Here is a 19,570-nt window from a genome sequence, read left to right on the forward strand (position 1 = left end):
AAGATAAATAAATAACGGGACGCAATTGGTACTCATGGGAATTCCAATAGATTGTTGGAGCTAGGTCTCCGAAAACAACATAGATATGTGACTTATTATGTGTACAATCAGAATGCTTTTTAACAAAATAATTTTGCAAATAACCAATGACAAGGTAAGTAAATTTTCGATAGATACATGTATTTTACCAATATCAAATACCAATAGTGAATACCATAATGACCTATGACGAGGTAATATATTTACCAGTTCCATTTTTATTGAAAAAAGCTGTTAATGATGCCAGAAAGCGACTTTAGTATATCGCGGAGGATAGTTGTATATAAAGTTGAAAAGTCGTTAGTTTTTATGTTGTTGGTTTTGGTAAATTTTGTGATTTCACAAATGTTTCAAAAGTTCCTTGGAATTCCTTAGTATAGAAATCAACGTGGCGAAACAGTCTTGGAACGATTTGATCGACGCCGTCATTCTAAAAGGGGAACTACTCTTACACGGATCAACGACATGAATAATTTTAAGTGACCTCAATAAACAAGGCACCATGAATATCTTGCAGAAAATTCCACGCTTGTTTGTCAATGCTTCGAAGCACCATGCTTGCATATCTAGATCGTTTTACCTCTATTCACCAGAGCCTTTGCATCCCATTTTAGACAAGGAGCCAAAATGGACAACCGCAGAGGAAGCGGTGGAAGTCATCCAATCTGGTACGGAATGGAAAACGCTAATTAAATTAATTGCTTAATTAACAGCTTGGTTAGCAGATTTTACTTTTGTTTAATTTTGTGGCATTAACAATTTGCAATTCGTATTGGCAATGCTGATTTGATAATCAGGTGCGGAAGATGCATAAGTGAATCCTGGCAAATTCATGAATATCCACACAAATATTTCTCCCATAATTACCTTTTTTGGCCAAATGTTAAAATTTTTTCATTTAACCTCTAATTCAAAGTATTAAACAAACTGACAAAGATGAAAAGTACTAATGAAGAAAAAATGGGTTGTTTTCCTTCAGGCTACTTGACTCTTGGATGACCTGCCAAGGGATGTAACTCAAAGAGATCAACTGTCCTATAGACCTACATGTTATGATGTATATTGTAGATCTGACATGGGCCTTGTTAAAAATTTTCATTTTTCCCAATAAAAAGAAGCATGAAAAGCAGAAGAGTCAGTAAGATAAGTTGTGATATTCTTTACAGGACACAGAATATATATCCAGGGTGGAGCTTCCAGTCCGCTCTCTCTGGTGGATGCTATGTGTGACTATGGGGAAAAGGCTAAGCTGAAGGATGTAGAAGTCATAGAGGCTCCCATTCAGGCCAGGGCACCTTACGCAGATCCTAAATATGAAGGTCAGTGTGTGATTGAAGTTTATTGTGGAAGAGAACTTGTAAACCCGCATGATATGTTCAATATTCATTGCCAAAATTTATCTTGAAATGGTTGAGTACTGAAATCAAACAAATGAGAAGTATTATGTCAGAACTTTTTTGTTATTGACTGTATGTATTCTTTACAGGAATCTTTCGACCCAATTCCTTTTTTATAAGTGCATCATTAAGGACTGCAGTAGCAGAAGGAAGGGCTGATACCATACCTATATTCTTGAGTGAGATTCCTCTGCTGTTTCGACGTAGACTTCTCAGTCTGGATGTAGCCCTGATTTCACTCAGTCCTCCAGATAAACATGGATTCTGTTCACTAGGGCCAGGCATAGACTGCACTAGGGCAGCTGTTCAGAATGCTCAATTCATTATTGGTTAGCTCCTTTATAATATAGCTTTCATTAATTAATAGCATTAAACTTTTTATTATACCTCTACCGTAATTATTACTTTATATAAAATTAATACCATAAAACTGTCTATTTCCTCGAGAAGAGACTTTTGCCCTCATCTGAAGACTACTCCTTGAAAAATCAGAGCTACTCCCTGGGACTACTCCCTCATGAATATTTATTAGTATTTTTAACCAATCAAAGTGTTCAGTGGACGGAGCGTTCAAGGAATCTCGAGTCTGTGACGTCATGTTATTAGCAATGTAACTATGACGTCAAAACATTTCGACATGCGATGTCAAAATGATACTTGAATTCTAGCAAAATGAAAACAACAACAATTCTTCGAAATGTCAGTGAAAATACTTTTTAGGCCATGCAAAGTTAATTACTTGGTTCTCAGGCCTTTTTTCAAGAAATATGATGAGGGAGGGAGGCATTTTTTTTTCTTTTTTATTGCCCCCAAAACATGATGAGGCAGCTTTTTACATTGTACAAAACCTCAAAAAATGATGAGGGAGGTGATTTGGTGTTTATATTTTATTGATTTAGCAATAAAAAGGGTCAATGAGGAACCCTTGGAAGAGATGAGGGAGGGCTAGAGAACCAAGAAATTAATTTTTTTTTGCCTTAAAAATAATTTTATAATTGTTTTAGGACACGATGTATTACTTATCATACAATGTGTTAAACCGCATACATTTGTAATTATGCCTCTACAGTGTTTTTTTTAATGTCGGAATATCTGGTAAAAAAATTAAATCGCCTATGATAAAACGGTATAATAAAACAGTTATGGAATGGGAACTCGGGAAATAGCAAATTTATGGTTCCCCTCGGCAGGAAACTATTTCCCTTGGTGGCTTTGCCGCCTCGGGAAATAGTTTCCTCCCACAGGGAACCATAATTTTTCTATTTCCCTTGTACCCATTCCATAACTGTATATTATCATACAGTAAAATTTGTCTCATCCAGACACCACTGGTTCCAATGATATTGGCTGGATTAGATGACATTCCAGATTAGACTACAATTAAAACAATTGAATTTACTGAAAGAACCTTAACATGGGGATTTATTGGGAATATCTTATTTAAAAAATCTCAAAAACTGCGAGGCCCCAATTACTAAAAAAACGTCATTTACTCAAAGTATATATATGTTTACTGAATCTGTTGATTTCCAGTTACCAACAAAATGACATCGCCGCAAGCCAGTCTATTTTAGTAAATTTTAACACTGACCCTCCCCCCAATTTAATTGATTCCCAGTACTTACTGTACACATATTACTTGCAGGTCTTGTAAATAAACAAATGCCTCGTACATTTGGGGATGGACTTGTACACAGCTCTCACATTGATATACTGGTGGAGGCTGATGAACCACTGACAGAAATAGCACCCACAACTTTGTCCCCCGAAATTTTGGAGGTGGCCAGATTGATTGCTGACAATCTGGTGGAGGATGGGGCAACCATTCAGACAGGTATGAACAGACATAGCATTACCTGTAATTTTGAAAATTCTTTAAAGGCCTTGATCAAATTTGGTCAACTTCAATTTATTTTAGCTTGTAGAGAATGAATAAAGAAAAACAAAATTATGATCATACAAAATGTATTGGAGAATTGGGTGACTCTGATTCAATGATGAAGATATGTGAAAAATTTTGCAGGTATTGGTAATCTACCAGCAGCTGTGCTGCATAAACTTCAAAACCACAAGGATCTAGGAATTCACTCAGAGATGTTCAGTGATTCTGTGGTGGATCTTGTGGAGTGTGGGGCTATTACTAATGCTAAAAAGGCTATTCAAACAGGAAAAATTGTTAGCTCATTTGCAATAGGATCAAAGAGATTATATGATTTCATGGATGATAATTCTTTTGTTGGTAAGATTTCAAACTAATGAAAGTAATTTGACTTTGTATTAAGTTTACAGATAGAAAAAAAAATAGTGACTTTAAAACATACATGTGTACATGTACATATAAAAGAAACTGAATGAATTTTATCTTGTTATGACAGCTATGTGTGACTGCAGCTTTACAAATAACCAATCAGTAATCTGCCAGAATCCTCGTGTGACAGCTATCAATACCTGTCTGGAAATCGATATCACTGGACAGGTGTGCTCAGATTCATTAGGAACCTATATGTACTCAGGTAAAAAGTCAAATAGGATTTAATATACATAACTGTGAGATGGGTGGAATTGTGAGAACATTTGGTAAAATCCATTGAAGGGATAGCTTTATTCTTTGAAACAGCAATTGGGACATACTTGAGGGAAAATTGTGTTTAAATTTGTACTAGTCTTGTAGAAATAAGAAAATGTACTTTACAAGTAAAAACTTTTTCCAAGGTAAGGAAGAAGTTAAGCAAATGTTTGATTGGATTACAGGGTTTGGTGGACAGATTGATTTTATTAGAGGGGCAGCAGTTAGCTTGGATGGGGAGGGTAAACCTATCATTGCCTGTACCTCCACAGTTCATAGAAAAAACAGTGGTGGCAAAGGTGTAGAAGAATCGAGAATTGTTACAAATCTCAAACCTGGTGAGTAATGGACTTGTCAGTATTTTATGAACACTAATTTGCCAGAATGAATGACAAAAATGGACCTTGCATAATGTTCAAATGAAAAGGATACTGGTATGGAGAGGAAATCTTCACACACAGATTACTAAATGATATTTAGACTGAAAACTGTAAAATCAGCAAATTTTATGGGAGTAAATTGTTGTTGATTTCATAGTTGTAGAGCTATTTGTCTCCTCCATATTGAAATGTTTATTTATAAGACATGTATCAAAGGAATTCTTAAACCACAAATGATTAATTTTCAAAAAAAATTCCTCAGACCATGAAAATATGACACCACAAAAAAAGTGATTTGACCATACATGTAACTGAACTTTAAAAATGTCTTCTCCATATTTGTACATTTACATGTATCTAGAGTGATTTGTACATTTACATGTATCTAGGTACATTTTCCAGTAATATTATTTTGATAATCTGCAAAATGATAAATGTTTTGTGTTCCCATTTAGGTGCTGGTGTAGTAACAACAAGAGCCCATGTGCATTACATCGTGACTGAATATGGCATTGCTTACCTTTTTGGAAAAAATCTGAGACAGAGGGCATATGAGCTGATCAAAGTTGCTCATCCTAATCACAGAGAGACGCTAGAAAAGGCTGCTTATGAGAGATTAAAATGTATGCCCTCCCCATAATAATCCAGACTGTAGAAAAGTATCTCTACTTAGGGTACAATGTTTTAGTTTATTTAGTCCAAGCATTTCTGCTTCCTATATATGATAGTCTGTTGAAGGGTTGTATATATAATGTGGCATTGCATCTCTGTATTAGCCTTTTTTCTGAAGCTTATTTTGCTAACTATATGGCCCTTAAACCATCAGAAATTGCCATTTGGTGCATTGTTAGGAGTAATGGTGCATTGTGATCCAAATCTAAGTCCTTATGACATCATTTTAGAAATGTTATTTCTGCATATACATGCACTCAAAAAGATGTAAAGTTTTAAATTTATACACTAAACATCAATCTTTGTATTTTGAGTCATTTTGAAGAAATAAAACCATACATAAATATAACACCCCCCCCCCCCCCCAACACACAGACACTTTCTTTGAGAAAAAAGCAGAAAAAAAATTTAAGAAGTAGTTCATGTTGGCCTCGTTTTGAAATTACATGGCTATAAATAAATATTTTTAAAGATGTGATTATAATCTGATAATACATGTAAATTTTCTTGAATTGAGTGTGCAACTGTTTGTGAATGTGAGATTTTATTTTGTTTTGTTTTTCTGTGGTAGCAGTTCAAAACTATGTACAATATAAATGTACATAATAGCTTTATCCCAGCAAATTTGTATATGTGTGAACAGGTGTTTATATTTACATGTATATGCGTGTATATCTATAAGTACTACCAGATACTATTTGGTTCTTAATTGATGATGAATGGTGCACGACTTGAGTTGTTTTATTTTTTTAAACTTTATACTGTGTTGCTATAGTATTGAACAAGTACCTACATAACTGATATTTTTATACTGCATATTTGTCTTTTGCCATACAGTTTAAATTTTTTTTATAAAGCTTAAACCTTAATGGCTAAATACACTGTTTTATGGCACTTTTTTGTAAAAGGCATGGCCTCTTCAGAATAATAATCATATCCTGTACAAATTGTTGCTAGAGTCTAACTCTATCTGTGTTTTTTTTTCAGATGTACATGTATATCTGTTATTTAGCTTTATCTTCCTTTCATACCTGAATCTAAAAAGTTACCTGTGATGCAGTAGTTGATGGATGTTTGACACAATTATAATAGATCAGTATAAGCATTTTTAAGGTTTATGTGTAACAAAGATTCTGGTTAATAACACATGATTTAAGTTTTATATATGCTAATTATATATTAAAATTCATTATCAGTTTGAATTGAAAATCTGTACATCTGATGCAAAAACGCAATTGTAAATATTTGCCATATTTACGTTAAATGGTATTGTTAAGTTTAATTGCATGATATGAATTTATTAAACAAGTATCAATTTAATTGCATTTCTTAATTTTTTTGCTTTAATATCTTAATTATTAGTAACTTGCAAAACACCAGTGAGGCAAGTTATTGGTTAGCTGCGGAACTGTAGCGTTAGGGTTTTACATATTATGTCTTTCACCATAACGCTACAAATACCGTAATGCAAAAAATGTGCAATTTATGGTGCAAATTTTTTTTGAGCACTGTTTGGGAGAATTTCTCCACTTTCCAACTTTTTTTAATCATCTATTTTTCACCCCCTAATTCCAGACACATTCTTAATATTTTATCCTCCTCTCAACCCTTCAGAGCTGCCTCTACAGGCGATAAACTGGCTTGATTTGAATTGTCAGAGGGATTGCAGAAAATTCTAATTCAAGCAAGTTTATTGCTTGTAGAGACAACTATAGGATAGGGAGGTGCATAAAATATACAGATTTATTTAAAAATTTGTCTAGAAGTATTGAGGGAAAGGTCTATGATTTAACAATGTTGGAAAGTGGAGAAATTCTCCCAAACAGTGTGCAAAAAAATCTTGCGCCGTAAATTGCACATTATTTTGGCCTGGACTTGTAGTGTTATGGTCAAAGACTAATATATAAATCCATAACGCTACAGTTCTGCAGCTAATTATTGGTGCACTGTGGAATACAGGAAAAATATGGTGCATCACACAATGTTTACATGCAGAACAAGAAATTTGTGAATTCCATAAACATACATTGAATGAACATAAAAAAAATCTGACAGCTTAGAATATTTTCTAACTGACTGCCATTTATAAAGAGAACTGTGATCAAATTTTATTATTCAATCAGAACAAGAAAACAGCAGTCAGAACTCAAACTTGAGTCTTTTAAAAATGATGGAAATAAAATGAATGGAATGGCAGAGTTAAATTTTTACGTTTTATTGCATCTTTCTGCTCTTTTCTGGTGACAATTTCTGTGCTTCCATTGTTCTGTTCACCTGATGCTATAATTTTTATGCGCCCAGATCAATGGATCCGAGGCGTATATTTTTTTGTCCTGTCTGTTTGTCTGCAAACTTTAACCTTCACCATTACTTTTGAACCATGAAAGATAGAGACTTCATATTTGGTATGCATAATCCACTAATTAAGCTCTTTCAAATGACACCAAGGTCAATGACTTTGTGACCTTGACTGTAACCTATATGCTAAAAATAGCTTTGTGTCTACAAACTTTAACCTTCGCCATAAATTTTGAACCATGAAAGGTAGACTTCATATTTGGTATGCATACTGCCATACTCCACTTATAAAGTTCTTTAAAATGACATAAGGGTCAATGACCTTGTGACCTTGACTGTGACCTATATGCTAAAATATCTTTTTTGACTTTTGTTGCAGCCAGGCGCATAGTGTTTCACAAACATAACTTGTTTTTATTAATTTCTGACTTTAGCAAAAATTGCAGGCCCGATTTAAACCAAATTAGTCATAACACTTCCTTGCCTTAGCTATAGAAATAAGAACTTTCCTTATAAAAAATTTAAGAAGAAATACAATACAAATTTTTTATCACCCCTTCGAAAAAGGGAAGGCATATTGCTTTTGCTGCTGTTTATTGGTCCACTAACAGTGTCCGTTCATTTTCTTCACACTGTTCACAGAGGTTGCAAATACTGAAATGAAATTTGGTATACAATTTTAGAAGAATGCCTAGGTCAAGTTTGGTTTTGAATACGATCAGGCAATTTTGGACTGATTTATGTCCCTTGGACTTTGAAATATTCCAGTTATTTGCAGTTTCCGTTCATTTTCTTTCATAGGTTGCACGTATTGAAATTAAATTTGGTAGATAGATTTAATATAAAAATATCTAGGTCAACTTAGGTTTTGGGTGAAATCAAGCAAATTTTGATACAATTACACCCCTTAGACTTAAAAAATTCCAACTATTTGGAGAGGGGCATAAGTGTTTTACAAACATGTCTTTACATTGGCTATGCTGCCCATTGAGGGAAAACAGGGATCAAAGACAAACATGTAACTTCTTAAAGGCAGAAAGACAAAAAAGATTACTGAAACAATCAAATCATTTAATTCATCCATTCATCATAATCATACATGTAAATTATGCATCTATTAATTCACACATTTATATAACATATCACAAGTTCATTATACATTTTCCATTATCTTCAAATTCCTGTCTCTGACAGTATCATTCTCAATTTGTTTTCAAATGTGTAAATCTTTAAACATGAATTATTCATTAATGTGTAACTACTTCAGTATTGTAGTAAACAAGTTCATTACATTTTTTTTATATGCAACATATACCAAAACATTACAACTTTAACAAAGATATGCCTTCTTTGTGCATCAATTTTTTAGACTAAAAATATTGGTTTAAGAGAATGACAAGGAAAAAAAATGCTTTATAACATATGCAATACATGTATCACTAACTGTGTGAAATAAAAGAAACGTACATTAATAAACTTTCACTACTGAGATACATACACCACCAAGTTTCTTTTCATTAACATTATGTATGAAAATATAACTACAGCTTAATCACTACATGTATATACAAATAAAATTCACACTGTCCACTCATTTTATGAAAACATTTATTCAAACTACTTCATCAATAAATAAATAAAAATTATTTGTCCATTGGGCCATCTTTAAAATATATTTTGCTTGACCCAACCAACTGGCTAAAAATGTTGCGACTCAAAATTTTCATTCCATAAAAATATGAGGTAAATGACATGTACCGGTATATGAAATTTTCTGGGATAAAAAAAATTCCCATCTATCTACCTACCAATTTTTTTTAACCTTGAATTGGGAGAGTGCAAATCAACATTATTTTTTAATTAAAGATGCATGGTCTTATTTTTCATCTTACTTGTGTATAAAAATTTCCATGCTGGACAAACAAATGCATAATGCCATCCTATTTTGCTAGCTACAATTATTTGCTAATCTAAAGTATAATTCAGGATGCACTTAATAGCATAAAAAAATCACCCAGAAAAAACAGACACTACAAATGAGTTACCAAGAATATTTTGAACATATCTCTTTCTTGTTTTGCCATATGGATGTAATATTCTTCCACTTGCCTTTTTATAGCAATGTAAAAATAAATGAGGGCAAAAGCCATCTAGAAGGCAATGGCTTATTAATAAATACAGCTCATGTATGCAATACATCATAGGAGCTACAAATTAAGTTTATTACAATATACTTTCTTTCTTTATCTTAGTTATACTAACAAAATAAATTAAAATTAATGCATGTAGTTATTTGAGAATGTATTATGTGTACATATTTATTTTCACACTGATCGCACATTTGAAAAGTGGAGACTATTTGACAGATCAAAAATAACTCATTTCTACAGAATATGCATCTTGTAAGGAAAATCACATTATCGTATGTTGATATACTGAAAATAACAATGAAGGAGAAGAATTTCAACAGGTATTTTTTTTTCCGTAAAGCAGCATCAATCATTTATATCAAGACAGTCAAAAATAATTGAAAGAACACAACACTATATTAAGGTAATCAATGGGGAATGTAGGAATCTTCTCTACAAATCACAAACACCATGTGACATCTAGAAATCTCCAAAAGTACAAAATATAATAATTGTTTGCAAGTCGGACATTCTAAACAGTTACCTCATTAACCCAGTCTGAAATTTCAAACATCACTTTCAAACATGTACAGTTGGTTTTAAGCTACAACTGAACACACAAAATCAAAAGACCGGTGCAAATATAATAATCTCAATGAAATGCAAAATCCATGTACACATTTACTCACCGATACTTTTGAACTTAATCACAAGTCATAAGTAAATTTTCATTCATTAAGGACTGTACATTAGATTTTAAAATTAACAACAAATAAATACACAAATAGAACCTCTTGCAATGATTTCCATAACCTACAGAAAACAGCTACACGTTTCTAGATGTAAGCTTTTTCAATACAATTTCATTTCTATGAAGCCATTGCAAAGTTATAAAATTCTGCAGCTATAACTTTATCGTTGTCAACAGTGCGGTGCAAGGAGTAAAGACACATTCTTTACTTATAAATGTTAGACTCGACAAAGTTTTTAAAAAGAACTGCTGCTTTTCATATTCAAGTCTATTTGATTATATCAATAAATCACATAGAAAATTAGATGCAGGTCTACAGCTGTGACAGAAATAGTTGAGTAGTGTGCAACAGATTATTCAAGCTGTGGAATATACTCCTGACCAGTCCCCATAATTCAGAAAAGTTCAATATCAATGAACATGTACCTTTCACATCAGCAAAATGGAATAATGGCTTCATTCAATGGACCAACAACCATCTTCTTTAAACATAAAATATCTTCACTTTGGACTTGCTGACTAGAAGATCTCCATCATAAAAAAGTGTTTCTATGATTACATTCCCCCTGAAATAAAGACATTAGTAGTTAAGCATTATATGTCTACCGAGAGTTAATACAAGCATCACATGATACTTTATAAGGGCAAGTTTATTGTTTAGTGATACTGAGTTGCCTGTTCACTTCCCTGGGACTTACGTAAGAACATTTGCTGGCATCATTTGACTTTCAGGGGCAGCTTCTATAACTGATTGCCAGGTGTTCGTAGAACTAGGAATCACAAAACCAAATTCAAAGAACCACTCTGAAATAGAGGTAAAATTACAATTTTAATACTTTATATTTCTTCTTTATCAAATTTTGATTTGATAACACAAAAACAATTTAATTTTTAAAAGTTTTTTTTAATGTTATGTGTACCTCTACAGTCTTTAATTTCAAATTGGCAGATTAAAAATCTTTTACTCATTTCGGTATGGATTTTTTAACCCATTGTGATTGTGGTGAAATAAGAAATACATAACCGGTATATCTGCTGATTCTTCCTTACCTTCTAAGCATTTCCCTTTAAATAAAACTCTTTGTTCTAATCTGAATTTGTCCATAGCCTCTTTTGATGAAAAATTTATTTCTCGAGATACTGCCCGACATTTTAAAATTTTCTTTGGAACCCGTGCTACAATAGAAAAAAAAAAAAATAATAGTATATCATGGTTAGCTAAATATTATATACAATGTATGTGCAAATATTAATTTTTAGAGGGGCATGATATATGTACCACAAAAAAGATTTTAATTTACAATCAAGATTACTTTTATTTTGAAAAGGTAATAACTTGCGAATTTCAGTGTTTTGTAATTTTTTTTAAACATTAATGATGAAGAATTGTGCATATTAAAACATTTAGTTACCTTCATGATCAAGACCAGGTGCTGAACTACAAAAAAAATATGAAATTATATAATTCATAAATTCTTCTCTACGTTTGTAGTTATGAATACCCTATCCACATAAGTGATATGACAAAACTTTCCAAAATTATGACACTGAAATTAATTGATTGCTTAAAGAACTTTTTCCGGTAATAACCAATTTTTGCCCCCCAAAATCAAACTTTGACGGAGAAATATTTAATTATGTTCTTAAACAGGGGAATATATGCTGACTTCAAAGCAGTGAATATTTTCATAAGCAATGACGTCACGAAAATGACGTAAATTTAAAATTTCCATGTTTTCTACAGAAAAATGTATGTACATGTATTACGTCTATATTTTGAGTAAAAGTCACTGAGTGCAGGTCTGATCAGGCTCAATATTTTGATATAATGTGTAAAATGAAAATATCAATGAAATATGTAAATATAGCAAACTTGCGCTCTATAAATTTTAAAGCTAAAATTGTTGAAATTTTGTCCATTTTGCCCTCTTTCTAAAGAATGATATAAAATCGGACTAGTTTATGACGTCATAAACATTAAAATTGTCAATAAACTACTTTGAAACTAAAATATTTTCTGCTAATTTATATTTTTCATACAATTTATAAAATTCAGCACATTTCAAGAATTTTTCAAAATTTGACTTTTGGGGGGCAAAGATATGCAATGTACCGCATACAGTTCTTTATCAATAAAAAATATGAAATACTTACAGGTCCTCACTTGACTGCCATAATATTTTACCACTGTCTGCATCTCTCAGATTCATCCAGTTTCTTAATTTTGTTAAGCAATAATAAAAGATTTGACATGTGCATTGCTTGTGTCACTGCAAGTTCATAGTGTATATATCACGTCTCAATAGTTCAGTAATTAGATCCCTATCACAGCGATTCAGAGGTCTCAGATGAAACTTGATTTTTTACCATTTGCGACAATTCACCTGAGACCCTGGGTTCCAGTTCTGGTTGAGACTTGACTTTTAAGCACCTGTGCCTCCACATTGTGCCAGGGCCCTAACCACTGAGCTTTTGAGACCTGATATATTGTCAGACTGACTTTCACATAAATGTGAACCCTAAGACATATTCCCCCTCCCTCACAGAAATTTGTCTTCAAATTCTATGAGTTAAGGAAATGCTGTAAGGCATGTTCCTAGTCAACAGTGGGTATTTGTATATTATGTGCCAAAAGTCACAGCTGGTGAAACGTAAAGGCTCAACCAGGACTGAAACTCAGGGCCTCTGGTGCACTGTGCCATCACTCTAACCACTGAGCTATCGAGGCCTACTTATTAATATATTAACTGACTCATGCAATTTCTTCTTACTAAAACTTTTAATTTAGACATTCAGATCCGTAGAGACACTCTATCTGTACAGGCCTAGTAAAAATCATTACCTTAATGATGAAGATCAGGTGCTGAACTACATGTATGTATTTTACAAATGAGGCAAAAAAATATGTCCACTTTTAATTAATTACCTGATAAAAAGAAAAACTTTGAAAAGTTGCATTGAAATAGCTAAATAAAGCTACCTGAAGGTAAATGCAGTAGCTAAATCTAGTGATTGTACTGGACCTGTTAATATATACTTGCATTTAATATTCATACTGAAAATTCCTAGCTTTAAACCCAAAATATATAAAAAATCACTGTGACGGTTATGACATGTTTTGCAAAAATCCAGAATTTTACATTGTTTAATTATTTCACAATACATAAAAAAATGAGAGCTTATTAGTAGAACTTTGTCCATACTTGATTTTGATATTTGTCATCAATACTTGATTATTTACTCTATCTAAAAGGATACAGTTTGAACCCTTTCATGATATCTTCTGCTTTAGCTGGCATCGTGGTTCTTAATTGGAAAAATCAACGAGTTTTGAAGGCAAGATTCTTCCTCACCAATGTCAACAAAAACCAATATGGAGAGAGACTTACTTCCGGTGAGTAGACCAATAAGAGGGGTAAGCATAAATACCACTTATAGGCCCTAACTTTACTGAGTTAATTTTAAAAAATTAATGTTATTTTTTTTATTTATGTATTTGTAATGCTAATTTATCCAAAAAGGAATCTTATTCTCTATTAAAACACATTAAGTCTAATTAAAGAATATATCCTCGAGGAACCTATTTCGGTGGTATTAGCAAACTACGTGATAAAATAATCTTAAAAAGATCGCTGAAAATAAAACAAATGTGACTTACCTCTTAAGGACTCTCTATTTAATCAATTATATCCATATTACCTAATTTAAAAAACTTTAATTTGTTTTTCTCGCGATTTCTTAATTCCTTGTTGTTTACGTAAGCAAAACTGTTGAGGTACCTAAATCGGTGGTATGGTACTTGTCAAAAGTTTTTACCCTTATAGCACTAACCACGGACATAAACTTATGTTTGACGAATATTAAATTGTACTAATGAAAAAAGAGATAAATTATAATTTTATTAGAGTTTTATTTATTGTGACAGGGACAAATAAATTCATCTCCACGTCTTATTACTCTTGTTTTACAGCAAAACTGCAAGTGGGTCCAATGGTTACAGTTTCCAAAGCTACACTGAGCCCACTTTACAAAAACCACTAAGTCACATTCCTTAATCTCCTCTGGCCAGAAGTGTTGACAAACACAGCATTTCTCTTTTTCATCCTCTGTATCATCGATATCAGAGGATTCAGAAATGCTGTGTTTTCTTTTCTTTCCACATAATTCCTTACTTGTAGAACATCTTGAAGTAGTTTTTTCTTTTCTTTTTGACGTTTGTTTTGTTTCAGAGTAATTTTTCATTTCTTGCACAACACCGTCTTCTGTAATTGGTTTACCACTTACAACTTTGCTAATGTTTCTTCTTTCAGCTAGAACAGATTTTGTTTTGTTCAAAATAGGATTTGTGTGTACTTTAAAGAATGATTTAGGATCCGATATTGTGCTTGAATTTGCTTGAGTTGAAGAAGTTGAAGAAGTTGCATCTTGATCTGGACATTTTTCTGCTGTGGAAAAAACTACAGATGGTGCAAAATTTGAATGGTCCACTGCATTTTTATCCAATGGAAAAATTCCAGCGCGCCGGAATGAGGACTGCAAATTTCCTTGTGAAAGCGCATGCGCATAAGCTTTACAAGCTAACGAGCAAATATTATATCTTGTAATTTTTGAAGATGGATTTTCGCGTAAAAATTTATGGCATTCTGCATTATAGATTTTTTGAAATGGGCCGAAACATCCAAGGTCAAGAGGTTGTAGTACATGGCTGGTATGGGCAGGGAGAACAAATAAAACAATATTGTGTCGCTTTGCCCAGTCAACAAGCGTTAGATTGATGTGTGATTTGTGTCCATCGTAAAGAATGAGGATGGGTTGGTTTTCATTTGGTCTTTGAACATATTTAAGAAAATGTTCAGATAAGTAAGTCTGAAAGACTGCAGAGTTCGACCAACCACTGTCTGTCACTGTGCCTTGAGCACCCTCCGTTGCACCATCCATCAATTCCTGTCTCATTCGAGCCCCTTGGAAAATGAAATACGGAGGCATCTGTGTGCCTAACGCATTGCCACAACCTATGACAGTTACTGTAGAAGATCTGGGCGATGTTATAGCAGGTGTTGTTGACATCTTAGAACCCACAATACAGGGTGTTCTGTGTTCTGTTTGTAGCCCCTTTTCATCTATGTTGTATATGCACTGAGGTTTATCGACTAGGTCGTACTTCTTAAGAATGGTTTCTAATTCACGATAGTAATTTGAGACTACTTCTTCCGAAGTTGACTTTGCCCTGGCAGCCGATAATGCTCGAGGCTTTGAAACGTTAAGTTCTGGCCACCGCTGCATAAAGCCCTTGAACCATTTCATTGAAAACGGATGATCTCTATCACGTTTCTGCAAACTGCAGGCATATTCTGAGGCCATGTTTACCACTTCTGTTCTGGTGTATCCGTACCCACAACTGGCCATTACCTTTAAATGTTCAACCAATGCAGCTTCTTCCTCTTGGGAAAGAATGGGAGAAACTCCAGATGTTAATTTTTCAGGGTCAACTCTCCCTAATGCTCTTTGTCTAAGTGTGGTTTCCGGAACACAGTATACCCTAGCTGCTTTCCATACAGACATTCGATGCTCCTTAATTGCATGATAGGCATTCGTCATAGACGTTGGGGAGTAGGGTCTGTATTTTTTTGTTATTTTATCTGATGCAATCTATAAAGAAATAAAATATTTATTTATTTATTTATTTATTTATTTATTCATTCATTTATTTATTTTATTTATTTATTCATTCATTCATTCTACATGATACTATATATACTTTACTAGCTTTCTTTAGATTTCTGAATTAATTTCTATGTAATTGTTTAATTTCTAACAATAAACCAAGACAACTATATTTGTCAAAACACTCAAAAACATATAACGGACACTAACTTTTGGACATCCTCTGTATTTCTACTTAATTATGGTAGCCACATGACAGTCACGTGACTTGAAGGCGCAGACGGTAAGCTGCGTCTACAGTATGTATCTCGATTTATCATTGCTTAAAAATCTATATTTAGAAGGTAATTACATTTAGATATTTTTAGCATTAAGAAAATATGGTATTTTACGTTAATGTGACAATAACAGGTATTTACTTACACTTTTCCTTGACATTTCGAGTTTTTTTTCACAGTGTCATAAGCCTTTGTGTTTACAAACACTACGCAAAAATCGATGACGTCAGATCTCGCTCTATAAGAAAACGCGCGTGCCCAACAGGAAATACCACCGATTTAGGAACCCCACCGAATTAGGACCCTTGACGATATAAAACGTGAAATATAAACTAGGTCTAACGTTATAGCTATGCTATAATTGTTTGTACTTTACTTATAAAATACATTTCTTTTGAAAAATCATCAAGGTTCAGACAACATTTTATAAGAGTGAGCAGAGGGTTTATGAACCTTAAGAAACACAAGAAATGCTCACTGCTGCGTTTAGCAAACAAATAAGCTGTATTTAGTCAGCCCTTCCAGAAAATTCCCGAGGGAATCCGCAAGATTTAACAGGTGCGTGACACGTCGTACGTAAAACAGTCATGTTCAACATGTCTGTCTTGCGAGTTGTGTTAGTCTTGGGTGTCATAACCCATAGTATATTTGCAACAGACGAGGAGCCAAAAGAGTTTTATAGGGCAGTCGTCGAGGTAAATAAAAAATAACTTTTATTTTCTTTTTCCATTTCGAGTTTCCTCTAATATCTGGTTTGCATGATCAAAGTTTTTTTTTCTATCTTGTCAGAGCTGTGGTGGATGACGTTTGAACAGATTACCAGAGGTGAAGAAGTTCATTTATGAAGATCTCCCTCTGTTGTATCCTTTTGGATGTTATTTTTTCTGTATTTATGGTATACTTATAACACCTGATTAATAAGCCACATTCCTACCTAATTAGAGGTCTGGGGCTCCCTAAAGACCCCAACCCACGCTCTTCCCTGGCAGGCCTCTAATTTGTCAGTTCCTGGGGCATTGTAGGGCACCAAACGTAACTGGATAGGAGAAAGACACAGTGGACGAGACCAGGTTCGAATCCCGGTCTGGTCCGCTGTATATTCCTCCTTTCCAGATACAATACTTTCTTCAGCAGCAGCAGCCATTTGCTATTAAATATTAGCACTGACAATACTACATCATGTGTGTATATTGTCAGATATATTCAGTAAGACTCAAGTGCAATTTTAAGGAAAGCATCTGATAAAAGATTTAGATTTGATTTTCAATGTATTTCCCGAAGGCAGAGAACAGGATTTACATACATAGTGATAAACACAAAACTGGCTCTGTTTGGTAAGAAATTCCAATGGATCTACACATAGTTCTTAGAATACTTAAATGTACCTGTACCTCAATTTTTTTTCTTTTTGTTTTTCTTTTTTTTTTTTTGCTTTTTGTTTTATCAGATAGCAGAGGACTTTTAATCTATTCAATGGTGGATCACAGTCCAGTCCTTTGATGGTTCATTCATAATATTCTTTAAAATCAAAAATATGCCAAGGTTTAAATTTTTCCCCATGCATTAATCACTTTTTTTGTTGCGTAAAATTGCCAGCTAAAACTTTTTTATGCCGTACATGTGTATGTATGCATGTCAAGTTTTGAGGGCTGTCATTACATCTCAGGTCAGTGGACAGAGGGTGTTTGAAGATGATCATGTATATCAGTCCTAACTCCTAATGGACTTAATTTTCAATTACAATTTTATTTCACATATGAATGTTAACATAAGGAATCAATGTGCAGTTTGTTGGGTATCTATACCAGTTACTAACAACAGTTGGAAACATAAGATAATTCAAGCATAAGGGGCTTTGCCAATTTATGGCAAATTGTCCCACATTTTTTACTAGTTGTTTTGACCTGGATACCCAATAAACAGACCTTGTTTTGCATAAATAATCCCATGTTTCAAACTGTCTTTAATGAACTGGCATATTCAACAAACAAGACATAGTGATGCCATAGTTGAATTCTTTTCAATATCTACTTTCATATCCGTAGAGAGTACATGTAATTTCAGCTTGTTAACCTTAACACTGTGCAGTCATAATGTAGAATTTAAGAAGGTTGGTGGTGCCCCTCCTGAATTGATACTTTATGGTAAAGAAGACAATGAGATTGAGGTAAATATCCAATACACATGGTTAATGGCACAGGCCATTAGATCACCTTACTCAAACTAACAAAAATTAAGGGTAATCCCCACCCTACCCACAATTAAAGGGTCTCAAAGGCATGTAGTTTGTGCACAAATTTTTACATTATTAAGATTCTTCACAAATTAGGAAACAGTTTATTTTCTTTTGAACTACCATGGATAATGTCTACGTTGTACATAATTCCTTTTTTGTGTTGCCTCCAAGTAATGCTATTCAACTTTTAAAAAAAAAAACCAAAGCCTTTTTTGATTCACTACAGTTTTGACTTCAAGTAAATTATGACATAATTATATTTACATAGGTATGAGGTGAATTTAATTTAAAAAACAAACTAATAAATACCATTCATTTTCATTTATGCAATTTCTTTTTAACAGAGAATAAATTTAGAGCATAAAAACAGAGGGGAATGTAATGGGTTGTTGCAGAGGAGGGGATTTTATAAGAAATCAGAAGCAAGTGAAGAAGTCCCAGAGGAGTTTAAGGAAGGTCCCTACATTAAAAAGGAAGAGCTCTAATTTAGTTCCATTTTAAACTGTCTTGAATTCATGTTGCTTATTTACCTTTGATATTTGTTTAAATTTTTAAAAACTGCATGATTTGAAATGCTCTAAGTTTTAATTGGTATGATTATGATGATATAATGACGTTAACATTATTTTAACCTGAAGTAAATACAATATTTAGTGCTCTTTTTTTATATACTACTGCAATTTTTGCAATAAAGGTCCCAAACCAAAACTGATCTATTTTCAAAGATATTTTTTTTGTCTTTAAATACATTACATAACCCAGTGATATGTATGTCTTGGTTTGAAAGTTTGAAGATGTTATATTTGTTAGAGAATTGGAGCTTAAGTCCATATCTTTTTTGAACTCTGAACACAGATTCAGTTTTAATGATGTCAGTGTCCAAAAGTTACAGGTCACTAACGGAAGTCCCAACTGTCTGTGTTTAAAAGTTTGTTTTTGATCTGGATTTATGAGTATGCAATAAATATGTCTGTATCTTTTTTTTGTAGCTGTTATTATTTCTTTCCCCTTTTGTTACTGTCACAAAGGTTCACATGCTAATAACTGCATTTGGTGTGTAGACGTTTTGCATGTAGATTAACATAACTGAGATTACATAGAGAGGCAAAATGAAGCAATGAAATTTGGAAATGCTGATATTGAGATTCAAATCATTCCAA

The 19,570-nt window shown here is 33.1% G+C and overlaps 3 protein-coding genes across 3 annotated transcripts; 2 read left to right on the top strand and 1 right to left on the bottom strand.

Annotated features, from left to right (window-relative positions):
* The first annotated feature begins 481 nt into the window (after nucleotides 1-481).
* LOC134232713 (4-hydroxybutyrate coenzyme A transferase-like) lies at nucleotides 482-6,374 on the top strand. Its single transcript, XM_062714695.1, has 8 exons — nucleotides 482-707; nucleotides 1,206-1,358; nucleotides 1,526-1,765; nucleotides 3,082-3,270; nucleotides 3,460-3,675; nucleotides 3,812-3,949; nucleotides 4,188-4,340; nucleotides 4,838-6,374. The coding sequence occupies exons 1-8, from the start codon at nucleotides 542-544 to the stop codon at nucleotides 5,020-5,022; spliced, it is 1,440 nt and encodes a 479-aa protein (XP_062570679.1). The 5' UTR covers nucleotides 482-541; the 3' UTR covers nucleotides 5,023-6,374.
* A 2,032-nt stretch (nucleotides 6,375-8,406) lies between these two features.
* LOC134232714 (retinal rod rhodopsin-sensitive cGMP 3',5'-cyclic phosphodiesterase subunit delta-like) lies at nucleotides 8,407-13,622 on the bottom strand. The gene is made up of 6 exons (XM_062714697.1): nucleotides 13,491-13,622; nucleotides 12,387-12,449; nucleotides 11,645-11,670; nucleotides 11,283-11,408; nucleotides 10,931-11,036; nucleotides 8,407-10,798 (listed from the first exon to the last, which is right to left on the bottom strand). The coding sequence occupies exons 1-6, from the start codon at nucleotides 13,529-13,531 to the stop codon at nucleotides 10,717-10,719; spliced, it is 444 nt and encodes a 147-aa protein (XP_062570681.1). The 5' UTR covers nucleotides 13,532-13,622; the 3' UTR covers nucleotides 8,407-10,716.
* A 3,075-nt stretch (nucleotides 13,623-16,697) lies between these two features.
* On the top strand, nucleotides 16,698-19,391 carry LOC134232715 (selenoprotein M-like). The gene is made up of 4 exons (XM_062714698.1): nucleotides 16,698-16,869; nucleotides 16,964-17,034; nucleotides 18,263-18,341; nucleotides 18,755-19,391. The coding sequence occupies exons 1-4, from the start codon at nucleotides 16,762-16,764 to the stop codon at nucleotides 18,893-18,895; spliced, it is 399 nt and encodes a 132-aa protein (XP_062570682.1). The 5' UTR covers nucleotides 16,698-16,761; the 3' UTR covers nucleotides 18,896-19,391.
* The last annotated feature ends 179 nt before the right edge of the window (nucleotides 19,392-19,570 follow it).

Source organism: Saccostrea cucullata, unplaced genomic scaffold (genome assembly GCF_032062105.1).
Source record: "Saccostrea cucullata isolate Sc308-1 unplaced genomic scaffold, CSIRO_AGI_Scuc_v1 ctg366, whole genome shotgun sequence".
Taxonomy (NCBI): domain Eukaryota; kingdom Metazoa; phylum Mollusca; class Bivalvia; order Ostreida; family Ostreidae; genus Saccostrea; species Saccostrea cuccullata.

Coding starts and splice junctions, on each gene's coding strand:
- LOC134232714 (XM_062714697.1), bottom strand. CDS start 13,531: ATGCCAGCTAAAGCAGAAGATATCATGAAAGGGTTCAAACT. Junction 11,409..11,644: donor ACCTGGTCTTGATCATGAAG/GTAACTAAATGT, acceptor TTTCTATTGTAG/CACGGGTTCCAAAGAAAATT. Junction 11,037..11,282: donor TAAAGGGAAATGCTTAGAAG/GTAAGGAAGAAT, acceptor CCTCTATTTCAG/AGTGGTTCTTTGAATTTGGT.
- LOC134232713 (XM_062714695.1), top strand. CDS start 542: ATGAATATCTTGCAGAAAATTCCACGCTTGTTTGTCAATGCTTCGAAG. Junction 708..1,205: donor GGTGGAAGTCATCCAATCTG/GTACGGAATGGA, acceptor TATTCTTTACAG/GACACAGAATATATATCCAG. Junction 1,766..3,081: donor GAATGCTCAATTCATTATTG/GTTAGCTCCTTT, acceptor TATTACTTGCAG/GTCTTGTAAATAAACAAATG.